The sequence below is a fragment of the Equus quagga genome, chromosome 2 (genome assembly GCF_021613505.1).
Source record: "Equus quagga isolate Etosha38 chromosome 2, UCLA_HA_Equagga_1.0, whole genome shotgun sequence".
Classification (NCBI taxonomy): Eukaryota; Metazoa; Chordata; class Mammalia; order Perissodactyla; family Equidae; genus Equus; species Equus quagga.
This window is the reverse complement of record NC_060268.1, coordinates 105,739,984-105,766,742: the sequence shown is the minus strand read 5'-3', so window position 1 is coordinate 105,766,742 and position 26,759 is coordinate 105,739,984. Positions and strand designations below refer to the sequence as shown.

Sequence of the window (26,759 nt, the reverse complement as noted above, 5' to 3'; positions counted from 1 at the left end):
ATGTGAATATTATTAAACTTAGAGGTACAGTTTGAATTTTGGGGGGTATCACAACCCAAGAGCCATAACCCAAAATAACCTGGCTTCCCACATGTCACTATGGGTCACTATGTAAGTGACCCAAATCCAACAAGATTATCTTTTATCATTGTAATGGTATTTATGATTGCCACAGTTATTTTTGTGGGCTTACAGTAATTTTAACCTTTTTCTATTGCAAAAGAAAAAAATCTATTGCAAAATTTAAAAAATCTCAGCATAGCACATTTTAAGGTTGGTCTATGGCACAATTATTTTAGAAGAATTCAGTATAATAAAATGCTAGTCCCAGAAAATAATTTGTAAAGTTTCTCTAACAGATTATGACTTTAACAGTATTTAAAATGATATTCTTTTTGTAGTTGAGACAGTACGCTTAAATTAAACCTTTGTGAGTTTTTCCCATCAGTTTCCTAAGAAAATCAACTATTTCAGCAAAGAGTATAAGCATTCAACTAATACAAACCCAAAAAGAGCACAGAATGAATTGGGATTTTTTTCTCTACCAGTCAAAAGTAGGAAACGTCCAAATGTCTAACGAATGCTACTTTATATTTTTTCCACTCTCCTTTTTGTAGGACTATGCAACAGCCCACGAAGACTTTCAGCAGTCCTTAGAACTGAACAAAAACCAGCCTATAGCTATGCTATACAAAGGTTTAACTTTCTTTCACAGAGGACTTTTGAAGGTGAAAGTGTTGTACAATATGTGTACCGTATAATGATTCTGCTTTGCTTTTGTGGGTGGGAAGAATTTAGTGGAATTTAGTTTGGCATGTCTTAAAATGGTGTCCCAAGAGTCCACCTAATTGGTTTATTTTAAAAAATAGTTTGAATCAACATATTTATTGAGCTCCTATTATTTGGTAGGTACTAGAAAGCAGGTTCAGAAGGAGAGAAGGTCAAGGTTAGTAAGAGGCAGAATAATACTTGACACTTACAAAGGGTACAGTTTACAAAGGTTTTTTCCACATAGAATTTATCATATGGCAAATACACTAAAGAAAGTAATATAAACAAAGTGCTTTGGGAACAGAGATAAGAAAGATTCATTTAAACTACGGAGTTAGAGAAAGTTCCAGAGAACAAGTGGACTTTGTCCTGGACCTTGAAGGCGGAGTAGGATGAGGTGGGGGAAGAAGGCCCTTTAGGCAGAGACGAAAGCATGAGTGATGTCGTAGAAACATGGAAATACGGCTAGTTCATGGAGCAGCAAATAGTTGCGTTTGAGTGTAAGGGAAATGGGGCTGGAAAGTTGGTTGAGGGGAGGTCCTAAAAATGTCTGGAGTACTATGCTAAGCATTTTGACTTCAATTTTCAGGCCCAGAGGAGCTGTAAAATCTAGATTTGGGGGAAAATATAGAGTTGAGACCAAATCTATCATTTGGGAAGTGGATTCTGACATGATGGTGGCTGAGGAGGTCAGGGAAAGAGAGACTGATGAGGAGACACTGGTAGCGTTCCAGGTCAGACGATGGCGGGGCGGTGGGGGACTTGCCCTGGCTCCTCCGGAGGCTACAGGAGCAGTCTGGAAGACATTGCTGAGGTTGATCGTATTACTGTCCCTTGAAGACTGCCGTTGGGAGGGGCAGTTGAGGGAAACAGGAAAGCCATTGTCCAAACTGACTCAAAGTGTGGGGTAGAAATGTCACCTCCAGCCTGTCCCTTCCTCCTGCCCTTGATTCTACATTCTCTGAGCACGTGTTGAGAACCTGTTGTACAGCAGGCTTATCTTAGGCCAAGAGTGAGGGGCCAGAAACCCAGCTGAGAGTGGAGCTCTGGGTCTCTCCTTGGCCTCCTCAGTGCCTAAGGCGTGGTACTGGGTAGACCCTCTAGTACAGGACGCATCAGAACTGCCCAACTGAGAACAGGCTGGCCCAAGAGCCACATACAGTCAGCCTGTATAGGTGAAAAACACTTCTTTCTGACCTGGAAGTCAGGAGAATCTTCAGAGAAGGTTGTACTTAACCTGAACTTTGAAAGCTGTGAAGAATTTCAATAGCCTGTGGCAGGGAAGGTCCTCTGGCAGAAAGAACATGCGTTTTACTGGTGAAAACAGTTCTGAGGATCACACACACATACACATTTGGAGGGTGGGGAGAGATCTACCTTTAATAAGGCTGCGTGTTGTAAATCCTCAGTGTTACGGACAGTGCCTGTCACATAGTAGGTGCTCAGTAAGTATTAGCACAATAAATGAGTTTCAAGCACAGGGCATTGAATTTGCAGTTGGAAGGCCTTGGTTTGAGCTCTCGCTCAGAATTTTATTACGTACCACTGGACAAATTACTTAAACTCTTTCAGCTTCTCCTTCCACATCTGTTGGGTAGAAATGATTCTACTCTCTGCCTCTTAAAGTTATTGTGAGAATTAAATAAAATAATGTGTGTGAAAAGTACTTTACAAGCTGTGAATATGAATCAGGTGTTAATTATTACAGAGTATTTTACATGTGAAAATTTAATTTAATCTAAGTTTCATAGACTCTAAGAAAATAACTCCCATCCACTAAACACCAAACCAAAAAGGACTGGCAAATTTTATCTCACACACCTCATATCCTTTTTGCAAGTTTGTGAAGGGTAGTCCTAATAAGGATGCTTTCTCTCTTCCCCCAGGATTCATATGGGCAGCAATAGGCTTTGAGAGCATTTATTTTAAATGTGCTTTGAGCAGTTGCCAGATGGACTTTTCCAGTTTATTTCATATCTGCATCTGCCCTCTATTCCTGTCATCTTCTCTTGGTCACCTAAAATAAAAAAATGCAAAGTCACAATACTATATTCAAAGTCTATCCCTTGACTATCTCATGGAAGAGGAAAAGATTTGATACACAAAAAAATACCAGTTATTAGTATTAAGAGGTTAAAAATGTTTCTTAAAGTAAACAAATGCAAACAAATGATTTCATTTTTAACTATGAGCCAGGTTTAGGAATGTGGGCAGGGCTCTTTGTGTTATTTAAGAATGAGAATTTTTCAGAAAAGAGCTGTAACAGAGACATCAACTACAAATTGGACAAGGATTAAAATTCAATTTGGTTTATTCCCAATCTACATGTTGAGAATCTAGAAACAGTGCTTTCATTCTCTGAGCATTAGATGCCCCTCAGTGAACCAATCTTACCAAATTGTTTGGTCCTTTCTCCTTTTCACCATGTTCATAAACACAGCATCAATGTGTGTAATAGATGGGAACTTTTTCTTTGCATTTTTATAGATCTGCTGTCCGAGGAGGTCAGAGTGTTTACGTATTGTCTCATTCATCCCACCGGCATCCCCGTGAAGTATAGAAGGAGCCGAGGGTGTCCCAGTTACACAGATTGGAAAACTGAGTCAGTGGTGAAATGCCTTAATTAAATTAATGAACTTAGTTTAGATATCTCTATTTCTCTTGTTAACTGTAGAGACAAAGCATTAAATGGACCAATGAGTTTGAGCTATCTTCACATCCTGAAGGTGGTCTCTCCAGGTCAACAGCAATTTAGAAATTAATTAAGTGGGTAATTCCTTATTTACTTTATGATATAATACATTAGAAATATATTAGGCAATATTACATGCCAAGTTTCACAGCTGTCAATTCAGTAGATATATCAGACATTTTGGATTTTCCTAGGGAAAAAACAGCAAAAGCTTTTGTGTTGAATTCTGTCTGTTTTATCTATGTTGTAAGGATATTTCAAAAATTGTATGTTCTGAGCACTATTTTTATCAGCCTTTACACTGAGAGTTACCTGAGATTGTTGTCTTAGTTGTAATGAACAGCCCCAGAGTGATGGCTTCCCACCGACTAGTAAGGAAGATGGCGATTAAAGTGATGGTGATTGCATTCGCTGTGCAAATGAATTCAGAGCCAGTTCATATGCTTAGAGATTGATTCATTCGAACATAGTTTCTTTGTTCCCAATGGCTTAAAATCTTGATTCTGCTATGTCCCCTCTTTGGCAGAATGAGGTAGAGAGCTGTGCAGTGATTAGACAGGAACCCTGAAACCAAAGACTCTTAAAAGCTGAAGAGAAATCAGACTTTGAAGAACTGTGGCGTCCAAGCATGCTGTAAGTGCAGTGGGCAGCAGATGTCCTCTGGGCATCTCCACTAGACGTCCACAAACACTCCAGACTTAACACGCCCCAACTGGACTCATGACCTCCTCCCACCCCCCACCCTGACCCCCACCCTGCAGCTGTCCTTCCTACTATACTTCCTTGTGTTAGTTAATGCTCTCGCCCTCCACCCAGGCTCTTCAGCTTAAAAGCTTTCTACTCGCTCTTCCTCCTCATCCCCCATACCCAAACAGCCCCCAAGCTCTGTCTCAGTTTGCCTTTAAAAATGTCTCCTGAATTTGACCCTTCTCTCTCCTCAGAGACACTGTCTCAGTTTGAGCTTTCATTATCTCTTACCTGGACTGCTGCAGCCACCTGCTGATTGGGCGCCATTTTCTCCCCTCTCTAGTCTGTCTTCTCTGTTGTTGCTAGTGGTAATCATCTCTAAAGAGTAAATTTTGTGAGGTCGCGCACCTCCTTACGGCCCCTGGGTCCTCACTGCTTGCAGGGCAATGCCCAGACTGCGGAGCATGGCAGAGAAGCTTCCCTCTCTGGCCCAAGCACACCACACTAGCTTGGTCCCCCATCTTTTCCCTCCCCCCGACTCCCACCCGTGCACCTTGCACTCCTGCCACTCCATGTTTCCCACCAGTTCCGAGCACTCTGTGCCACTGTCCAAGATGCCCTCTTTCTTTATCAAATTCCTGCTCATTCTCCAAGACCTAGCTCAGTTTTCACCTCTGTAAAGCCTGTTCTGGTATCCTCAGGCTCAGTGAGTTGTTTCTTTCTCTTTATTCCCAGAGACTTTTACTTATATCTCTATTGTAGCTCTTAGTTTACATTCTAATGACCTGGTTAAACAGTTGGCTTTCTAACTAGTCTGAGTTCTTAGAGGACAGAGATAATGACTTGCTCGCCTTTGTGTCCCCTGTACCTCACACTCCCCCGGCACATAGTAGGCGCTCAATACATGTTTGTTGAATTAAAAATACTGTCATAAAAATCCTAAAAGGTCAAGACTGTGCACAGCAGGAAGCCTGATTAAGAGCGGTCTATAACATTTCTTAAATGTTAAAATGTATGCATTCTCATCTTTCTACCAAACAGTAGATAGTCAGTTGGATACCTTAGTAAGCGGGTTGTCCCCATGGGCACCTTGGAGGAGTTAGAAAGCCAGCCTTTCTTGCCCTCCTCCCTCCCCCCGAGGGAAAATCAAGAAACGGGAATGAATGACTTTTGAAAAGAATTAGGATTCTACTGCTTTTGCAAAACTATTTTGTGTACCTACCAAATCATTAAATATTTATTGAGTGCCTACCATGTGCAAGGCATAGGACATCTTTAGTAGTTTTCTGCCGTGAATTATCTAATCAGCTGTGAAATGATCTATCACAGAAGTTTTAGTCTTTCTCATTAAAACTATTTGAGATCATGATACTTTCTAGCTGTTAAGTAAAATACGTCTTTTCCTTGGGAAATGTGTGAAATGTCTTCATAATTTTTTGTTACAGTAAATAATCAAGACATAATGGTAAAGTACATTCGATACCGGTTTAAGCCCAGGATGTTGATTCTGAAACAGAAAGGCACATTTTCTTAATAGTTTTCACAGAGAGAGTTCCACAGCAGCCAAGTCACTGTGTATCCTCTGGGCCCCTCCCTCCAGCATGCTGCCTGCGAAGCATTCTCTCTCCCCAGCCGCACACCTGCAGCTGTGCTGGCAGAAGCCCTGCCCCAAATGCCCCCGACGTTAAGATTTCTGTTTTGTTGTTTCTTTTTCTTTGTCAATCATGGGAATCCTTCAGATAGCCAATCTAGGAGCCTTTTTGCTTATTTTATAAACAGTTTCAAGATGGGCTTGCTTTTTTGTTTCTTTTGTTGGTTCAATTTTAAATGCTACTAATTATGATCATTTTAATGATTTCACATAGCTATTAGGCTCACTTTTGTTCCACAGGGCCTTTATTAATTAATGAAATTATATTAATATGAAGACGATATCATCAGTAGTCAAAGGCCTAATGAAATAGATAGTGAGAAGCTGTTTTCTCATTTTGAAAGGGAGAAACTTAAGGCTCTGTTATTATTCATGGTGATGCATTTGTTTACTATTGAAATTAAGTCCTTCTGACTCATAGTTTGTTGTACTTTCTATCTCTTTTTTTGCAAGTCCTCCTATTTAAAAAAAAGATCACTCAGACACCACGTGTAAAATATAAGTTCTTTAGTGAGTTAAGTGAAACTCAATTTTAAAATTAACAGTTGTGCAAATGAAATAATTTTGTCCATACTTTTTACAGGAAGCTATTGAATCCTTCAAAGAAGCTTTGAAGCAGAAAGTAGATTTTATTGATGCATATAAAAGTCTGGGACAGGCCTATAGGTAAGTAATGCAGTAATAGTTGGGGTAGGAGGGAGGGTATAGAGAGGAGAGGCAAGACAGCCTCACATAGTTGTGATGTTTAAAAAGAAATTCATTTCTTAATCAAAATGATGGTCGCTGTACATCACATAGGCATTTACATACTTCTTGAGGTCTTCTCTGGAATATAGAAAGAACCTGTGTCAGAGGATATCATGATGCATATTATTATGTCTTAAAACAACATCGGTTTGTATATATTGGTCTGGAAATGTTAGTCCTTCAAGGGTTATTCTTTTGAATAGTGGCATATACATGCTGCTGCTATTTTAGGCAATAGCTAAGGTTAATTCCCATATCGCTGTGATCTGTTTGAAGATTCCTATAGTAACGGAATGGAAAAGTCACAGTTATGATGCATTTCTATCAGGAATGAGTTGGGCCTAGACCCTGGCTTCTTGACTACATGCATTGCCTGGCCCAGTAGAACTGTTCTGACTTTTGGCTTTCAATAATTTTTATACTCTGACCTGAGAAGGAGATGGCATGGCTGATAGAAGGAGCTCGTGATTTAGAAGTCGAGAGATTTAGTTCTAGTTCTCAATAGCCCATTCTGCAGTTATGTGCCCTTAACTTCTCTGAACTTCAGAGTTCTCACTTATAAAGGTACTATAAAAGTTAGAAAAGAAATCCAGTAACAGAAAAATTCCCTTCAAAACTCTGTTAGGTGCCTTATTCGGGAAGGATTAAATTCAGGAGCTTATTTATCTGATACAATAGTTGGGGAAGATCTCTTATACTAACTGGAAGAAAGTGTGTTTGGATTTGTTTTGGGTTTGAGGGATGATATTTATCCTTCCTGTTCCACAGAATTGTTGGGAATATAAATCGAAAACAGATTTGAAAGCACCTAGTAAATAGTAAAGTGCTATAAATGTAAGCAAGTGTTATTTTTTTTAAATATTCATTGTTAATAGAAAATTGAGTCATGGGATATACTACTTCTCTTATTTGTAAAAATTTTAATATATCAAAGAAGGCTGGTCGGTAATAACCATTTCCAGTGTGAAATGATCGCAACTCTAAAATATACTTCTTTTTTCCAGAATTTTAAATTACATAATGATCACTAGATTTTAGGTGAAGTAACTTCAGTGACAGAAAAAAAATACAATTTTAAGCCTATGAATTTGATTCAGAATGATAAATCTCCATATGATTATAACCTATATACTTTATTCCAGAGAAGAAATGTATGTTTCTATCCAAATACTAAAATTTACACACATGTTTTAGGGGTTGGAGCTCATCCTGAATTGGGGAAAGGGATTTGAATAAGTATTTGCCTTTGGAAATCAATAAATTAATTTTCCCCAGAGATTTCCAGAGCTCTGTGGTTATCCTATAGTCTGGTAAGGTTTAGAAAAAGTAAGTGGGACGTGATGTGTCAAAGCCTGTAGAGTGGTAAAATGAAAAAGGGAATGCCCACATCAGGGTATCTTCCTTGCATATTAGACCAGAATTCTGAGGATAACTTATTCTGTTTGTTACTGAAATGTCTATACTGTGCTCATAACTATTGTTAAATACCTAGAGAACTGGGCAATTTTGAAGCAGCCACTGAGAGCTTTCAGAAGGCCCTGCTGCTCAACCAGAATCACGTCCAGACCCTCCAGCTCCGGGGAATGATGCTTTATCACCATGGCAGCTTACAGGAAGCCCTAAAGAACTTCAAGGTGAGCATCTGTAAGTCGGAAGCACTGTGACTGGAGTTCTTGAATTATTCTTCAACAAAGTAGTGAAATGAATGGGGGATGGCGAAGAATAGTGTTTATACCTCAACAGAAAGAAAGAGAGAAGAACCATTGCCTTGTCCCACACACCAGTTTACAGATCATGTATTTGGTCTGATTTAACCTGGAGGGAAAACTTTTCTAGTTTTAGATGAAAGAATAAAGCACTTAAAAGTTTTCTTAAACTATATTGATACTAATGCAGCATTTTCTCCCTCAATGCCTCAGCGGTGTCTGCAGCTAGAGCCATATAATGAGGTGTGCCAGTACATGAAAGGACTCAGCCATGTTGCAATGGGACAGTTTTATGAAGGGATAAAAGCACAAACTAAAGTTATGCTAAATGATCCTCTCCCGGGCCAGAAAGCCAGCCCAGAGTATCTTAAAGTGAAATATCTCCGAGGTAAGTCAGAAAATTGCAGAATCATTGAGTTTTAATGCTTGAAGCTGTAGAGATCATAGTGCTTGTCTCTCTTATGTTCTGTATGAGACAGTTGCATCTCAGAGAAGCAAGGTAGCTTGTCCACAGCCACCCCTTGTTTAGTGGCAGTATCTGGACTACATAGAATCCATGTCTTCTAAAGACCAATCCAATCCAGTTCTTTTTCTGCCATTTCCTATATTTTTCTTGTAAAGTTAAAACATTTTTACTTAAGTCAAAAAAATATATTTTGAACTAAATGTGACAGTCATCTGGGTATTCTTCTCTCTTCACATCTCATCTAAACATATAGGAATGACAGGAAAGGAACCTTTTATGAGGTTTTTACTGTTAAATGTAAACTTGTTATCTTTGATCCATCCTTTCTTTATATCAGAATTCTCACTTATTTTGGAGAAATTAACCTGGGATGAGGATGAAAGCAAATCTTTGAGTTATCCTTTTATTAGTCCCAGTCTTACTCACCTTTTCTCTGCCACACATAAAGATATTTCTATTTTTCATATGAAGTCCAAATCTTTACTTCCGTCTCTTCTCTTTACTTTGTTATTAACCCTCTGTACTAGCCCTGTCCAACTGAAAAAAATTGTAAGCCATGTATGTGATTTTAAATTTCTAGTAGCCATTTTAAAAAAGTAAAAACAAACAGGTAGAATTAATTTTAATAATACATTTTATTTAATTCTTATATCCATAATATTAATGCAGCATATAAATAACATGAAAACACTATTCATGAGATATTTTATATTATTTTTGTACCAAGTCTTCTAAATCTGGTGTATATTTTATACATACAGTGTGTCTCAATTTGGATGCTGAATTTTCATTTGACTTACTTGATTTAAATTTTGATTTCATAAAATTTAAAGTTGAAAAGGTAGATTCATACATGCAAGTTTCCCAAGCATACTGAAGTTTTCTAATAATTGAATCAAATATCAGTTTTTAAGTTTAAATTAAATAAAATTTAAAATTCAGTTTCTAATCACATTTTCAGTACTTAGTAGCCAAGTGGCTGGGGGCTACCTATTGGACAGCACAGCTCTTTCTCTAGATTACAATTCCCTCTTTTTTCCTGGTTTAAAGAACTTGGGTTTGTGAACTCTAGACTGAAGGAGGGGGCACTCCATGTCCTGTTTTTTTTAATAGAGATAAGCAGCAGTTGTCAGTTAGTTGATGAAATCGTATACATAATTGGTTGATCTGTCAGTCGACAGAGGACCAGGCTCTATCTAACACTGAACTTGGATCCTGAGACTCTGGAATTGAAAAGTGAGATATTTGGTGTTGTTCATGGAAAGGTGGTTAAAATTTAACCAAAGTAGGCCTAGATTGACTAGCTTGTATTTGACCTTGGTAACTCGAGTCAGTGGCAGCTTACCCTGATTATCATATAATAATAGTGACTTACTAAAATTTGGAGTCTCCCATTTAGAATTCTTGTAATTGAATAACAGTTTGTTACAAAGTATTTGTATGGCAGCTGGCTATAAAAAATGTTTCTTTAGCAGTATTTGGGTATGTCAGATCCCCTTTCCTGTCTGCAGAGTATTCTCGATATCTTCATGCACACCTTGATACTCCCCTTACGGAATATAACATTGATGTGGATCTGCCTGGAAGCTTCAAAGACCACTGGGCTAAGAATCTGCCTTTCCTCATAGAAGACTATGAAGAGCAGCCAGGGTTGCAACCACACATAAAGTAAGTGCTTTAAATAAAGATGTTTTTTTTCTCTTTTTCATGATTGAGCTATAATTTCGTCATGATAGCTCTTTATCAATAAATGGCTTTCTATCCATATTTCTGATGAATTTATTTTTGTATTCAATATGTCTGCAAGTATTTCTTTTAGTTTTAGAGTACCTTGAAACTTACCTTTGGATATCATCTTTCCTTCTAGCCTGACTTTCTCTGCTAATTTTGGGCAACCTTTAAACTTCGAAAGTACTTACACTTATTGGCAGTCTTTGACATGTGTTATTCTTTTACCATGTTACTTTTAAAACAAGTTACTTAACATATTGAAAATCTGAAATTACACTGCTGGCAAACTACTGTTGTGATATGGCAAAATGGATATGGTAAAGGACTATCCCGTTACAAAATAATTAGATCTAGAATAGAAATTAATTGCTGGGAGTCTGGCAATGCTGTAAAGATCAACCCCCTGACTCTCTAAAAAGAAAGAAAAGGTTGGGGGAGGTGTGATTCAAACTAGAGTGGTGAATGGTAAGCACATTTAAAAGGAAGAAAGTGTCTTGAGGGTAAGTGCATTTAACAACAACTGCAGTGGAGTGCCTTGAGGCATAGGCAAGATGGGTTTGCTCAACTTTAAAGGGCTAAAGTTATCCCATATTGGAGGCATTCCCAAGATCTCAATGGAAGCAAATACAAATCCTTCCTGAGACGAAATTAGTGCCAATTTTGGTCTGAAGTATTCCCACAGAATAAGATCATTAGTGTGAAAATCAAAAACCAAGATCACTAAAACCATATGTGAGAATCAACAGAAACAACAAACAATAGACTTAGACCCTCAATGACTTCAGATATTGGAATTGTTGACTATATACTCTAAAATAACTCCAAATGAAACGTTTAAAGAAATTATGAAGTAATCACAAACATGAGCAAGAAACAGATTATCAAAAATGATCAGATTAAAAAAATAATTGGAAGCTTTAGGAGCAGAAAATACAATCAGTGAAATGAAGGATTCAGTATATAAGCTAAACAGCAGGTTAGACATACCTGAGAGAAAATTGCAAAATTGGAAGATAGAGCACTAGAAATTATCCAGAGTGTAGCACAGAGAATCAAGGAGTTAGAAAACATGAAAGAGAGATAGAAGATACAAAAGATGTAAGAAAGTCTAGCATATGTCTAATTGAAATATCAGAAGGAGAGAATGGAGGAAAGACAATTTTTGAAGAAATAATGGCTAAGAATTTTCCAGAACTAAGGAAATACATAAATCCATGGATTTTTTAAAAAGCAAAGTTAATGAAAAGAAATTCATATCAAGACACATTGTAGGTAATTAGAGAAAGCCTATAGTAAGGAAAAAGAAAAATAGAAAAATCATATCACCTACTTAGGGTCAATAATTGGATGGACTTATTCCTCTCAATATCAACAATGGAAGCTAGACGACAATGGAATAATATCTTCAAAGTGCTGAAAGAAAATAACTTTCAATCTAGAATTCTATACCCAGCAAAACTATCTTTTAAGAATAAAGGCTAAATAAATATATATTCAGATAATCAAAAACTGAATTAACCACCAGTTGGCATTCACTAAGGAACTTCTAAAGCATGTAATTAAGGAAGAAGGCGGTTGACATCAGGAGCAAGATTTGAGATATAAGAACGAATAATGAGGAAAAAAATTGGTAAGAATGGTAAACTGGTAAGTCTAAAAAAGCATTATCTATGTAAAATAATGTCTAGTTTGGGTGTTTATAAAAAGGACAGAAATAAAATACTGGACAAAAATAGCAAGTAAGTTAAGGAATAATAAAAGTTAAAGTATTCTAAGGCAATGTGGGTTAAATATTATGTTAAGATTTTAAGTTATATTATGAATATTTAAAATATCTAAGATAAGTATTGAAAGTTAGAGTATACAACTTTCATATTAGTAGAGAAGTAAAAAACAGAGAAAAAAATAAATCTGAAATCAATCAGAAAAGGGGAGAGGAGGAGGAGGATGCAAAAAAAGTGGGACAAACAAAAAGAAAAAAATAAGAGGTTGAAATGAATCCAGATATATCAATAACCACAATAAATATGAATGGACTAAAACATCAGACATAGTTGGATTGGAATTTTAAAAAAAATCCAATTATGTGGGGTTTTTTTTATAAGAGACACCTAATACGTAAGGACACAAAGATTGAAAGTGAGGGAATGGGAGAAGTTATACTAGAGAAGCACTAACTGAAAGAATCCTGGTGTAGCTATAGATTGATATTAATGGATTTCAAGTGAAAAAGCACTACTAGGAATGAAGATTATTACTACATAATGGCAAAGGTTTAAATCACCAGGAAAATATAAATCTAAACTTATATATGCCTAATAAGATAACTTCAAAAATTGATAGAAATTTATAGAGAAATTAACAAATTCAGTATTGTAATGAGAAATTCTAATTCTTGAAAAACTAAATCTAAAACTAGTAAAGATTTAGACTCTTTAAACAACACAATTAACAAACAATGTATCAGTCTATTATAGAACTGTGTACTCAATGATTAAAGAATACATATTCTTTTCAAGTGTGCTTAGATCATTTATACAAAGACTGATCACTTACTATGCATATTTCAATACATGTCAAATAATTGGTATCATATCTTACCATGGTATAATTTAAAATATATATAAGAAAAAAATCTCCATTATTTGGAAATTAAAAAGCACACATTGAAATATGGATTAAAGGTAAAATCACAATGGAATTTTGAATATACTTTCTAAGTGAACAAAAATGAAAATACCACATACCAACACTCGTGGAATGCAGTAAAAACAATTTTGTGAAAAACGTTAATATCCCAAAATATTATACTAGAAAAAAAGCAAGTTGATAGGTAAGTATAAAAATTAAGGGAAGCTGGCCCCATTGGCGTAGTAGTTAAGTTCATGCACTCTGCTTTGGCAGCCCGGGGTTTGCAATTTGGATCCTGGGCGCGGACCTGGCATGATCGTCAAGCGACACTGTGATAGTGTCCCATGTAAAATAGAGGAAGATTGGCACAGATGTTAGCTCAGGGCCAATCTTCCTCACACAAAACACCCAACAAAATCCAGATGATCTACAAACAAATTATAGAAAATAAGAGTTTAGCAAGGTGGTTGATTATAATTAATGTAAAGCATCATTTGCATTTTTATATACTAGCAACAAACAAAATGCCATTTATAATGGCCAAAGTACTTAGGAGTACATCTTAGAAAACGTGCAAACGTGTATGGAGATCATTATAAAACATCACTGAAAGTTACTAAGAGAAAACAAATAAATGGAGAGAAATACTGTGTTCATGAATAGGAAGTTCAATAACATCAATAGGTCACTTCTCAGCAAGTTAATTATAGATTCAATAAAATGCCATTCAAAATCCCAACAGTTTTTTGAGGAACTTGATGAGCTAATTCTATAAATTGTGTGAAAGAACAAAGGACCAGGAATAATCAAGGTTCTCCTGAAGAAGATGATGCCCACACTTGGAGGAGAAGGTTCTCGTCCTACCAGATAGCAAGAAGTAAGATAGTAGTGAAGACAGAGTGTATTGGTGCTGGGATAGACAGGTAGACCAAAGGAGCACAAAGGTGTGCTGTAGATCAGAGTGGGACAGTTAGGTTGTCATATGGATAAAATAAAATGGATTTTTGTGATAGTGTAGATAGAGATCCAGTTCCAGATGGATAAAAAATCTGGAATGAGAATGGTCAAATTTTTTAAATTTTAGGAGAAAATATAAGTGAAAACTTTTGTGATTTTGAGGTAGAGAAGGATTTCTTAATCAAGACACACAAAGCATACACCTCAGACAAAAAGATTGATAAATTGGACTGCATTGAACCTAAGAACTTCTGTTCAACATGGCAAGCCTGAACTCCTGCCCTTGGAAAGGTATGCTTATAAGGCTGCTCCTTGGCTGGCACCTTGGATTTTGGGAGTGTCCCGCCATGCCCAGTACTGCTAAGAGTGGCTCACTGTGCCTGAGCTGTTTGTACAAACAATATGGTTTGTGCTAAACTCCTGCTTTCCTTCTGGGGGTCTGGAATTTGGGTACTTTCCAGGCAGAGGCAGCTTACGTGGTCAGCCCCCAGGAAAATCCCTGGGCGCTGAGTGTCTACTGAGCTTCCCTGGTGGGCAGCATCTCATGCAGGGGAATCAATCCTGTGCATCTCCCCTGGGAGTCTTGGAAGCTTGCGTCTGGTTTCCTCTGGACTTTGCTCCATCCGCCTTTTCCCTTTGATAATTGTGCTTGTGTCCTTTGCTGTAATAAATCACAGCCATGGGGGCCAGCCGGGTGGTGTAGTGGTTAAGTTCATGCTCCACTTTGGCAGCCCAGGATTCATGGGTTCACATCCTGGGCACAGACCTACACACCACTCATCAAGCCGTGCTATGGCAGCATCCCACATACAAAATAGAAGACGACTGGCACAGATGTTAGCTCAGTGACTATGTTCCTCAAGCAAGAAGAGGAAGATTGGCAACAGATGTTTGCTCAGGGCTAATTTTCCTCACAAAAAGAAAAATCACAGCCAACTATACACTGAGTCCTGTGAAGCCTCCTAGTGAATCACTGAATCTGAGGGTGGTCTTGGGGACCTCATCACAACCTGTAACTTAGAATTGCAGTCTTTGTTATGAAAACTTCTAGCAGGTTGCAGCTAAACAATAGTAGTTACATATACCATTTCAAGTATATTTGGTGTAACACAACTTGGCGCTGGTATAGGGAGTGGACATAGGATGGGGGTTTGGCTGCTTGTTGAAAAAGGCAGTGCATGTAGGTTATGTATTCTGGAGAAGTTTACAAAGCAAATAACGGTCAGAGGTGCCTTCTGAAATGCCAATTGGTTGTCAGAGTTACTAACAAGCATGTGATAGTAATTGTCTACACACTCTCTTAATGATTCCTTCTTTTAATTTGTCTATGGTTGGGGCAAAGCACTGAAGTTAAAGATCATGTGGTCACAGGTTTCTTGATTCATTTTCCAGTGGAGGAAGTGAGAACTTTTCAGGTGAAGTTGGATAGCAAAGTATCTGTTGTCAAAGTCCCTATCATGTCATGTTTCTTCCAGAGATGTGTTACATCAGAATTTTGAGAGTTATAAGCCTGAGGTCCAAGAGCTGATTTGTGTAGCTGATCGTTTGGGATCGCTGATGCAATATGAAACACCTGGTTTCCTGCCAAACAAGAGAATACACCGAGGTATTCCGAAACTATCTGAAAATGGGAAAATTTCTTACAAATAGCAACGATTATTGTTATGTTGTGCTTTTAAAAAAGTCATTTATTGTACTTACTCAAATTCTCCACGTGATCAGAACAGAAATGTGTAGATTCATTCGTCTGGAATTCTGAAAGAAGACTACTTCCAGCCTCGCCCTTTGTGCTGTTGCTGTCGTGTAGATGTAGAATGCAGGTCTTCCGTCATTATGTGTAGATCAGACAGCTCATCCCGGGTGCTGTTTCCGTGCTGCGGGAATGAGGAAGAATTAGTCTCCAGTTGCTTCAGTAGAAGGCAGAGTCGGGAGGAGGCGACTTTGGGAGTGTCTCTAATTTCCTCTGATGGATTTTAGTCTTGATAGGGTCGTGATTGTAAAGTACCTCCAGTCTTGTTAAATTACCAGTACTTGTGATTCTTTCTTTATATAACGAGTCTGGCGTTATCCCTGAGAGTCAGTGAAAATCAGTGCCTCTAAAGTATGCTTACTAACTCTGTTCTCTCAATATTTCTTTCTTTTAGCCATGGGTTTGGCAGCCTTGGAAGTCATGCAAGCTGTACAGCGTACATGGACCAACTCGAAGGTTCGAATGAATGGAAAAACACGGCTGATGCAGTGGAGAGACATGTTTGACATCGCAGTAAAGTGGAGACGGTAACTAATGTTTAAGTGAAAATAAGCTAGAAGTCTTATCATTGTAAAATCATGTAAGTCTCCTCTTCTTAACGGGTTTTGAATACTGTTTTATTTACTGACAGTAGGCCTTGTAAGTTGTTTTCCTCTCTAAAGTTTCTCAGAAATTGCTGGCATTATTATGCCTTGAAATACATTCAACTCATATTTATGGAATAGGAATTGATTGTTATCATGTTTGCAAGCACATTTTTAAATGAAGTGTTTTAGAAAAAGCAGCCTTTGAGAGAGCATATCATCACTTGTGGTACCTTTGCGTGAACTTCAGTGTCCCAGTCCCTTTATAATTGAAGTGTGGGCCTGGCTAGCCAGCCACAGTTTAAGGGGGGAACTGCTGATATTCATTTTCAAGAGAAAAATACTGCTCTCCTGCTAAACCTGTACTGACTTCTTACTTGGTCCAATTGGAACACCTATTTGGAACTTACAGGTTTGTGTGTCATGTTTTTAGATGTAATAGACTCCGCAATTGCTTTCTCTCCACTTTTGCAAAGACTCCTACATGTTTTCTTTTTAATGCTTTTGAGCACTTCTAGGTTTTATAAGGCCTTCATCTTTAACAAGCTCTGTTTTGCAGGATTGCTGACCCAGACCAGCCAGTGCTATGGTTAGATCAAATGCCAGCACGAAGTCTTAGCAGAGGTTTTAACAATCACATCAATTTAATCAGGTATGAACCTTCTCTGCGTCTTTCCTGGTTTCATAGGAGTTTATTGTAAATGGACAGGTCGTGGAGACCATCGGCAGCCCATTACTTCTTTCCTGGTGACTTTTTGACCAGGGAATGCACAGATTGGCTCTGCACCGCAGTTTCGCCTGCATTCCTTTCAACTAGTCCAGTTGCAGAAAGAGATGCAGCACATGCTGTGCTCCTTCTCCAGGCTCTTCTCTGTGATGCAGAGCTCATTTGAAGGGTAGACTGCCAGATTTTTGCCTAGAATGCCCATATTTAAAGGGTCCTAAAACGTCATAGAAAGTAATAGATGGAGAACATTACATTTGCCTTGATATCCTGATAATATTTCAAAGCTCAAAGAATTCTTTGACAAGTCTGTTGTGGTGGGGGAAAGGCTGCCCCGTCTCGCCCCGCGACACACAAAGGGTTTGGATCAATAACACGGTCTGATTGCTAAGCTGCCACCCTGGGAGGGCAAGCCAGGTTACCTGGAGAGCTTTTGTCTTGTCCACAGGCTTTGCAAGTTAGGGACATGAGTGAAGCACTCAGCTCTTTCCCCCTCCCTTTATGTGCTTAGCCACCCTCTAAATAAGGTGAACAAATATTAAAAATATCAGCTTCAAGGGGACCCATTGAATTTAATTTTAGATAAAATTTACAAATGTAGTAGTTGTGGCACATCTAAAATGCTTCTAGTTCCAGAAGCCTGAATCAAGAAAATATTATTCTATACAACTTTGACATTTAAGTTTAACAGAAATGTCATTAATATGTTTATTTTTTTAATTTCTAGAAAATAAATTTCTTTTCTCCTTATGACTTGTATATTTATCTGTTTCTTATTGGATAATTTGTGACATTTATAGATAGACGCAACTAGCTTCTATTGAAGGCCACCATCAATGTGTGTATTGTGTGATGATGATATAGAAGTGAAATACAGTCCCTGACTTCAGAAAGCTCAAAGCTTAGTGAAGAAGACAGACCAGTGAACAACTATGTAGTATGTTAAGAGTAATGGTGGTCACGTGTACAGGATGCCAAGGGGACACAGAAAAGGGATGTCCAGTCCAGCCTTCAGGTGATGCCTGAGCTGTTTAGAAACATGGAAAGCAGAAAGAGGTGGATGAGGCATGGACCCACAAGTGAGTCAGGCATGATCAGGAGAGTGTGACTAATTCATTATGACCAATGATTAGTTTGCAATAAAGGGAGTATCAGGAATTGAGGCTAGAAAGACAGGCAGAGACCAAAATATAAATAACTTTTTTCCCCAAAGATAAGTAACTTTATATTCCATGCTAAGGCATTCTTTTTCCCTGAAGACAATGGAGAAGCTAATCAGAGATTGTAAGCAGAGAAGTGACATGAGCAGATTTGCACATTGGGCTGGTCACTTCAGCTGCAGGTGGCAGACAGGTTAGAGAGGGCAGCTATTTTGGAGGCAAGGAAATTGGTTAGAAAGTTGTGTAGTAATTCAGACAAAAAAGTACAAAAGTCTGGAAAGCTCTGTAGTAGTGAGCTGGAAGGGAAGAGATGGATATTGAGAAGGCAGAACTGGGAGCACTGGTGGTGGGTGAGAAACGGGAGAGCATGCAGCTACAGGGAGGCCATCCGATTGCCGGCTCAGGTACATGGTTGTCCCAATAAGCCAGGTAGCAACGGGACAGAAAGTAGGTGGACACGTTTAGGGGCTGAAGCTGGGAGTGCAGGGGCAGGAGTGAATTCCTGTTTGACAGATGTGAACTTGAGGTTTGAGATGCCTGTGGGTAATCCAGGGAGTGACGTCCAGGGAGCAGTTGGATGTGTGTGTTCTGTTGTACACATGTACACCTGTTGGATGTGTACATCAGCTTGTTGGCTGTACGTGAAGTTCTGGGAGAGAGTTTTAAAAATGAGGAGTGGGGATAGAAATGTGAGGAAAATAATGTTTAGAGTGAGTAGAGGTGATGAAGACAGCTAGTCAGCTGGACAGCAAGAAGGAGTATTATCAGATAATGCCATCAGGAGAGCCAGAGGAGAGGAGAAGGCATATTGCTGAAAAAGTGAAGCGATCCATCAGAGGAAATTGGCATAAAGGGCGAGCCTCATTTCAATAGTTGAGGATTTTTCGTTCCATTTGGCATCTCCAGGGCTGAGTTTGGTGCCTTTCCTATCAGAGTGAGCTCCGAGAGCTGACAAAAAATCTTGGTCAGATAGTTTTTTGCTTCTCTCATTCATTGATTGCAAACAAGTGAATTTCCCTAATTTGTTTACTACATCATTATTCTCAGAGCTCTCTTATTGTTCTTTTTTTGTTTGTTTATTTTGGTGAGGAAGATTGGCTCTGAACTAACATCTGTTGACAACCTTCCTCTACTTTATGTGGCACGCCGCCACAGCATGCCTTGACAAGTGGTGCTAGGTCTGCGCCCAGGGTCTGAACCTGTGAACCCTGGGCCGCCAAAGCACAGTGCGCGAACTTAACTACTGCACCACTGGGCAAGCCCCTCTCTTATTGTTCTTTGAATTAACTAGGAAATTAGATGTTGTTTGAAATGTGTTCCTTTGTAAAAAGATTCTTAATTTTTTTTTTCTTACAGGGGTCAAGTGATTAACATGAGATACCTGGAATATTTTGAGAAAATTCTTCATTTTATTAAAGATAGAATTCTTGTTTATCATGGGTAATCCTTCAACTTTCTTTATCATAGAAATGGATAGATTTCATGTATTTTACATTTATTATATTTATGAAACTTGAAAACTAAGCCTATTGACAGATGAAACAAAGTATATCAAATTTTTACATGGTGTTTGTTGTCATAAAGCCTTTCATAATCACTTAACCATCTTTTTAATAACTTCACAAAATCCATGAACCTTAACTAAGTTTAATTTTATATACAATATTATGACTTTTCTAGTGTCTTTCTTCTAAAAAGCTGATGTTTCTTTGAATTTCTTTATTAGGGATTTCAGCCTTAAAATTCATTCTCCCTCAGCTGAAGGGCAATATGGTATAGACATAACAATGAACAGAACATTGGGAAAAAAAGGAATTCTGAATGGTTAGTTATCACCAAGTAAATATAAAATTTGTATAAAAACCCAGCAGGATACTTGCATTTGGGCAACTTTAGAAAGAAAAAACATTTACGTCTAATTTCGGAGTTGGAAAAGGAGAATCAAGGTTTTATGAGCAAACCCAGACCCCCACAGGTATACACAAACACTGGCTGTCAATTCATTCTGCTTTCCCCTGTTTCACTTTCTAGAGGGGCTGCTATGTATTTTCTTAATTCTCATCTGCAGCCCCAAACTCATTAGGATTAAACCACCCCCTTATTTAGAACCTTTAGTTGTGACCCACAATTTTGAATATTGAGTTATTCATAATTAAGGATGATTTATTTAAATTAAAGGTAATAGCATAATTAATTATTACATTCCTGTATTAATTTTAGTTGCCATCTCTCTCTCTCTCTTTTTAAGAGCTAATAATCCTAAAGGATTGTTGGAAGTTAGAGAAGCTCTGGAAAAGGTACACAAAGTAGAAGACCTTCTTCCAATTATGAAGGTAAGTTTATCATCAAAATCGCCATAGGTATTTTTGGTAAAAAAACTATAGTGCTTTTTTAAAAAGAACTCATAATTTTTAAATGCATGTTTATTAATATTATGCCCTAAGTGTTTTAAAATTTATAAAACATGCTACGTGAAAACACTAATATAAACTCACTCTAAAGAGATAATCAAAATAAAATGAAACACAGGCATCAGACTCAAACATAAAACAAATCTGTGAGGAAGCAATTGATATAAGAAACAGAAGACAACTTAAAAGTACATACAGTTGAATTCTGCTTCTGGCCACAGTGGAGTAACTGTATGCGGCTGCCCTTCGATTCCGTAACGATTATAAAACTGGACAAAATACAAGGCAACTATTTTCAGATATTGGAAAATTACAAGGCTGTGATTCTCGAAAGAAGGGAAGCACATGAGATGAGCGTTCTGCCTGGGAGTACTTACTAGACCCCTGTGTAGGTGTGTGGAGCCCAAGCTGAGTACAGTGGTCTTGCTGCGCTAGGGAAGCAGAGGTTGGTGTTTGGGTCTGCTGAAGTGCCTGGAATTAGCAGGGCAGGGTACAGAAGAAGAGGGAGCTGCACAGGGCGGAAAGTGCCCAGAGGTCAGTGTGGAGTTCTTTGTCATCCTTGGCTGAGAGCTGGGCTGTGCCCATGCAGCAAGACTCGCAGAGGCTCAGTGGGGAGTGGCTATGTGGCCAAGAGAGCTGCCAGAGGTATCAGGTTTTATAGTCCTGAGAGACGTTGGAATCCTGGCCTCGCCAGGGTGGAGGGATCCTGTGAGCATCTTGGGCGTTTAGTCAGGACCCCAGAAAGGACACACTGTAGGTGTAAGAGCACACTCTAGGATAAGGTCCACATTCTAGGACAAAGGGCAGTCTCTAAGTAGATCACCCTAACAAGGAATGAAACCAAGCCCAAAAGAATTAAATGGATCTACTAGTGATTTAACTGCCTGCCAAAACAAAACTCAGCACCCTTTAAAGGAAGGCAACATAATGTAGACTCTCCTAATTATTAGATAAGTGAACAAGCAGGAAAATGTGACTCATAACCAAGAAAAGAACAAAACCAGTTAATAGGAACGGAGCTGAGATGATCCAGAAGTTGGAATTAGCTCTTTTAAAGTCCTTGTCTGCTTCATAAATGTGTTCAGAGACTTAAAGGAAAACATGAATACAATGATAATCTCAGCAGAGAAATAGGAACTATAAAAAGAACTAAAAGAAAATTCTAGAAGTCAAGAGTCAGTGGTTTCAGATTCAGATTGGTAATCAACTCACAAGACCTATCATCTTTAATCTAGCACCAGGTTTACTTAGCAGGATGCTGGACAGAGAACAAGCCTGGACAGTAATTTCAGTCTCATCATGAGGCCCAGGAAGCACCCAGATGTGGGTTCCTAGCACCCTCTTTATTGCATGGTGAGATGAAGTCAAAGTGGGTGCCACTTTGGTTTTGTGTATAGCCCAAGATTTGTGCCAATTCACAGCTTTCCTAGTCCTGAGGGCATCTTCCAGATGAGAGGGTTTCTCAAGAATCTTTTGGTGGTTCTCAGGGGAGGCCAGCGATGGAATACTATTCGGTAATAAAAGGACAGAAAGAGTAGTGCTATGCACAGCAACAGAAGTGAACTTTGGAAACATTATGTTGAGCAAAAGAAGCCAGATACAAAAGAGTATGATTCCATTTATAAGAAGTTTTGACTGGTCTATGGGGATAGATATCAGAAGAGTGATTGCTTATGTGAAGTGGAGTTTACTGGAAAGGAGCAGGAGGAATCTTTCCAAGTGATGGAAATACATTATATTTTGGTATATATATTTGTCAAAATGCATTAAATTATACACGTGTAGTTCATTGTATATAAATTTTACCTCAGTGAAAAGTACATAAATTAATTTCCTGAGATATTGGAGCCAGGATCATATGATTGATAGATAGATAGGTTGGTAGAGAGAGAGATTGTTAGGTGGTAGCAATAGAAAAGGAAGAATCAGAATTCTCATAAATTAAAAAAAAATCAGACTAGCAGATTGAAGATAGCGAATATCAAATATATGAGCTGGAATTCTCCCAGAAGGTAGTATAAAAGGACAAAGAAATATAAAATAGAGAAGATGAACACAGAAGATGAAGAATGAACCTATCTGGGAGAAGTTCTGGAAGGAGAGAAGAAAGATAAAGATGCAGAGGAATTAGTGGACAAAATAATAGAAGGAAATGTTGTAGGGAGATGAAAAGATGAGTATAGGGCCTACTGAATGTTTAGGATGATGAATGTTCAAATACACCTAGACACATCCCAATAAAATTTCGGGACTTCAAAATCAAAGAGAATTCCTTAAAAAATTAAACTTAGAGGGGCTGGCCCAGTGGTGTAGTGACTGAGTTTGCAGGCTCCACTTTGGTGGCCTGGGGTTCACAGGTTCGGATCCCAGGCACAGACCTAGCACCACGTGTCAAGCCGTGCTGTGGTGGCATCCCACATAAAACAGAGGAAGACTGGCACAGATGTTAGCTCAGTGACAGTCTTCCTCAAGCAGAAAGAGGAAGGTTGGCAACAGATGTTAGCTCAGGGCCAGTCATCCTCATACACAAAAAAATTAAACATAGAATTACCATATGATCCAGCAATTCTGCTTCTAGGTATATAGCTAAAAGAATTGAAAGCAGGACTCAAACAGTACACCCATGTTCACAGCAGCATTATTCACAATAGCCAAGAGGCAGAAGCAACCAAGTGTCCGTTGATGGGTGAATGAATCCACAAAATGTGGTATAACTTTACAATGGAATATTATTCAGCCATAAAAAAATTCTGGCACATGCTACAACATAGAGGACATTATGCTAAGTGGCATATACTAAGTGATATAAGCCAGTCACAAAAGGATGAATATTATTCGATCCCACCTATTTGTGGTACCTAGAGTAGTTAAATTTGTAGAGACAGAAAGTAGAATGGTAGTTGCCAGGGACTGGGAGAAGGGGAGAATGGGGAGTTAGCGGTGGTGATGGTTGCACAACAATGTGAATGTTCTTAATGCCATTGAATGGTTCAAGTAGCAACTTTTATAATATGCATATTTTATCTCACATATACAAAGAAAAAAGAGAACATCTTAAAGCTACCAGAAAAGAAAAAAACAGATTAAATGCTAAGGAAAGAGAATCCCACTGATGCCTGACTTCCCTCCAGCAACAGTGGGTTCTAGAAGACAATGAAGGGAGGTTTACTTGCGCCAACCCTACCAATGTTCAGGTGTGAGGCTAAAGTACTGTTTCAAATATCTGGTTATTTAGAAATTTCCCCCATCCTAAATCCTCTTTGTCAAAATGATTCAAGGATGTATCTGCACTCACAAAATGAACCTGAGAAGGAAGAAAAAACAAGATATAAGAAATAGTGATGAACAAAAAGCCGATGTAATAAATTGTTAATGCATAATGTTAAAAAATATAAATGTCCGAAATTAAAATACTAGGTAATGTCAACATTAGAGCTTGAGCAAAGTAGAGAAAGGAAGTAAAAATGTGCTACTGAGAGAATATAATCACTGACTGACCCATGATACTGACAGACAAAGACAAGTTTAAATATCAATATGAAAAATGTACAGGTAAACAATGAGAGGATAGGGGTGGATATATAATCTTCTAAATGCCTAAAAGGTAGGAAAATGCCTAAAAGGTAGAAGAAGACAAAGTTAGTGCAACTAAATGCTTACAAAAAGAGGAGAGGGAAAAATCAGGTGAGTAGAAAATATATTTAATGTCAGTGACAAGTCTCAACATGACATTAATAATTGATCCCCTTATTGAAAGATAGAGGATCTCAGATTGGTTTTTTAAGGTTCAGCTATATTCTGTTTACAGGAAACACCTACAACAGAGTGACATTTAAAAAGTTGAAGGGGGAAAGGTGTAGGAGGCAAATAATGAAAAGCAAAGCAGATGTGGCAGCGTCAACATAGAAACATTTGAATGCAAGATAAAGGGCACTTCAGGGGACAGAAATTATATTGTTTAAGTTAAGAAGTTATAATTTTATGAACCTTTTCTTCACCTAGGTATATACCCAAAATATACCCCAAAATGTGCCAACAACAGGTAGATTTGATTTTTTTCAATTAATTGTTTGAACTTTAATGTAAAACTTGAATAAATGTTTTTCTTGTAGATATGGTAGCTAAGACTGATTTGCATCAAATGAAATTTAAGAAATTTATGTGAATGACCAAAGCTTATTAAAACAATATATAATACACTCTTTCCTCAATTTACATGCTATTTGCATTCCTAGAAGATTCAGTGTGTAGGAAAACTGTGTAACAAGTATTCAGTGTATAAGTGTAAAACGGAGTCTGGTTCCAGGCCCAGGTGATTACTAAATTATAAACAGATTCTTCGTCCACGTGAAAGTCCAGTGGGACCCTGGAAGTCGTGCACAATGTGTGACTGTCCCCTGCACTGTGGGACCTCTAAGAGTCTTGGGCCCCCCGCCCCCCACTTAGTCACGGTAGCCAGCACACTCTCCCATAAATTCCCCTGACACCCCCCGGAGGGCAGAACAGCTCCACTGAGGGCCGCTGGGATGCACCATACAGAAAGTTTGTGTACTCCTGATCTTTCATCTTTGCCTGATGTCTATAGTCTACCTGACTTCATTTAGAGAACATTATCCATGGTATTGCGGATATTTTAGGCATTTAAATTTACTATATTAGGCAGAATACAAAATCAGCTTAGGGAGATGTTAATGTTTCATGTGTCTCTGTTTAAAGAGAAAAACATAATGGACTACAAGACTGCAGTCACCTAGAGTGCAGCTGTGAGGCTGAGCACCGCCCGCTGGTGCCCGCCTCCCAGTGTGCAGCCACTGCCTGTCTGACTGTGTGGTCTGGGTATGACCATTCCACTGCAGCATGTGCGCCTGCTGTCACCTAGGATTAGGGATATATTGCTATTTGGAACGGCACACGTAGAAGTATATAAAAAATGCCTCTGTATTTAAAGTGCTTGGTGAAATGTGATGCCATGACAGCTTCTGCCGAAATATACAGTGTACTTCTGGTGAAAAACCAAGTTAAAATATACCTCAGCTCCCCTCAAGGCACCTTATTAGCGCATAGTGTGGACTGGAGGTCGTGAAGGCCTGGGTCCACGTTCCACTCTGCCGTTGCCCGCTCGCTAACTTGGGCAGGGACCCCTTCACCCAGCTGGTCTCCTCATCTGTAAGGTCAAGACCTGCTCTCTCTTCCCGGTGTGTTGTGAGCAGTGAATACAAATTGTCATATAGTAACTTTTAACACATTTCTTCCTCTAAAAGTCCTTTTCTTCATGAAAGATACTTCCTGTTCTGGCTCCTGCTGCTGGCTCTGATACCCTGAGCTGCCCGGCTCGTGTCCATTGCCCCCCGTCCTTCTCTGGACTGCCAGCAAACACCTGCTGGGTCTTGCTGTTTTTAGACAACCTTTCTCCCCATCAGTGTCTCAGGTGAAGCACAACGTCTTTTTATTTTATCATTGGTTCTCTTATTCAAGTCTATCAATCCTAAAAGAAAAAAGTTGACAACATTAAATAACTGAATTTGGGGAGGATTTTTCTGGAGTAATGACAAAACCTATTTATTAGCATTTCAGTTTTGTCAAAAATATTTTAAACACAAAGCTGACATCTGAAACTGCCTTCATATTCATCCCTGCTGAGGGCCATTCTTAGCTTTGTATAATTCCTTTAACATACTTCTCTGTGGTCTGCAGAGTTGGAGAGTGTGTGTGTGTGTGAAATTCTCCAGTTGACAGGTATAATTCTGAGTACTTTTCAGAAAAATCAGACTCTGCCTTGAAGGAGCACTAGTAGGAACACAAGGTGCTTTTTTGAGCTACGGGCTATTGGACACAACTATTCTGCTAAGAATCAAAGTTGCTGCTTATTGAGATGAACATGAGAAAAATCCCAAAGGGAGCTCCTAGGACCGAGCGGGCCCTTTGCTGATTGAGAGAGCCTGTGAGCCGTTTGTGCTGAGGTTCTCTGCTGGCCTCCGTTTGGGGCCACAGGAAGCATAACTTGGGCTCAGAGTTTGTGCCAGGGCCTGGGGTCAGTCAGAGGCATCTTTGGAACTAGTTGCTGGGGTGGAGAATACATGGTCTCTTGCAT

General features: G+C 38.6%; 1 protein-coding gene across 7 annotated transcripts in view; it reads left to right on the top strand.

Moving 5' to 3' along the window:
* TTC13 (tetratricopeptide repeat domain 13) overlaps positions 1-26,759 on the top strand; it is a 79,501-nt gene that overhangs the window by 43,464 nt on the left and 9,278 nt on the right. For 4 of the 7 annotated variants that reach the window (XM_046654266.1, XM_046654269.1, XM_046654268.1 and 1 more), the window contains 10 exons: positions 618-728; positions 6,385-6,467; positions 8,041-8,182; positions 8,468-8,642; positions 10,232-10,388; positions 15,515-15,645; positions 16,184-16,316; positions 16,933-17,025; positions 19,614-19,697; positions 20,506-20,590. In XM_046654266.1, coding sequence (XP_046510222.1) covers positions 618-728; positions 6,385-6,467; positions 8,041-8,182; positions 8,468-8,642; positions 10,232-10,388; positions 15,515-15,645; positions 16,184-16,316; positions 16,933-17,025; positions 19,614-19,697; positions 20,506-20,590 — 1,194 coding nt within the window. Of the gene's footprint in view, positions 1-617; positions 729-6,384; positions 6,468-8,040; positions 8,183-8,467; positions 8,643-10,231; positions 10,389-15,514; positions 15,646-16,183; positions 16,317-16,932; positions 17,026-19,613; positions 19,698-20,505; positions 20,591-25,947; positions 26,097-26,759 lie in introns of all 7 variants that reach the window. The other 3 variants (XM_046654267.1, XM_046654270.1, XR_006887572.1) reach the window with 2 other exon arrangements.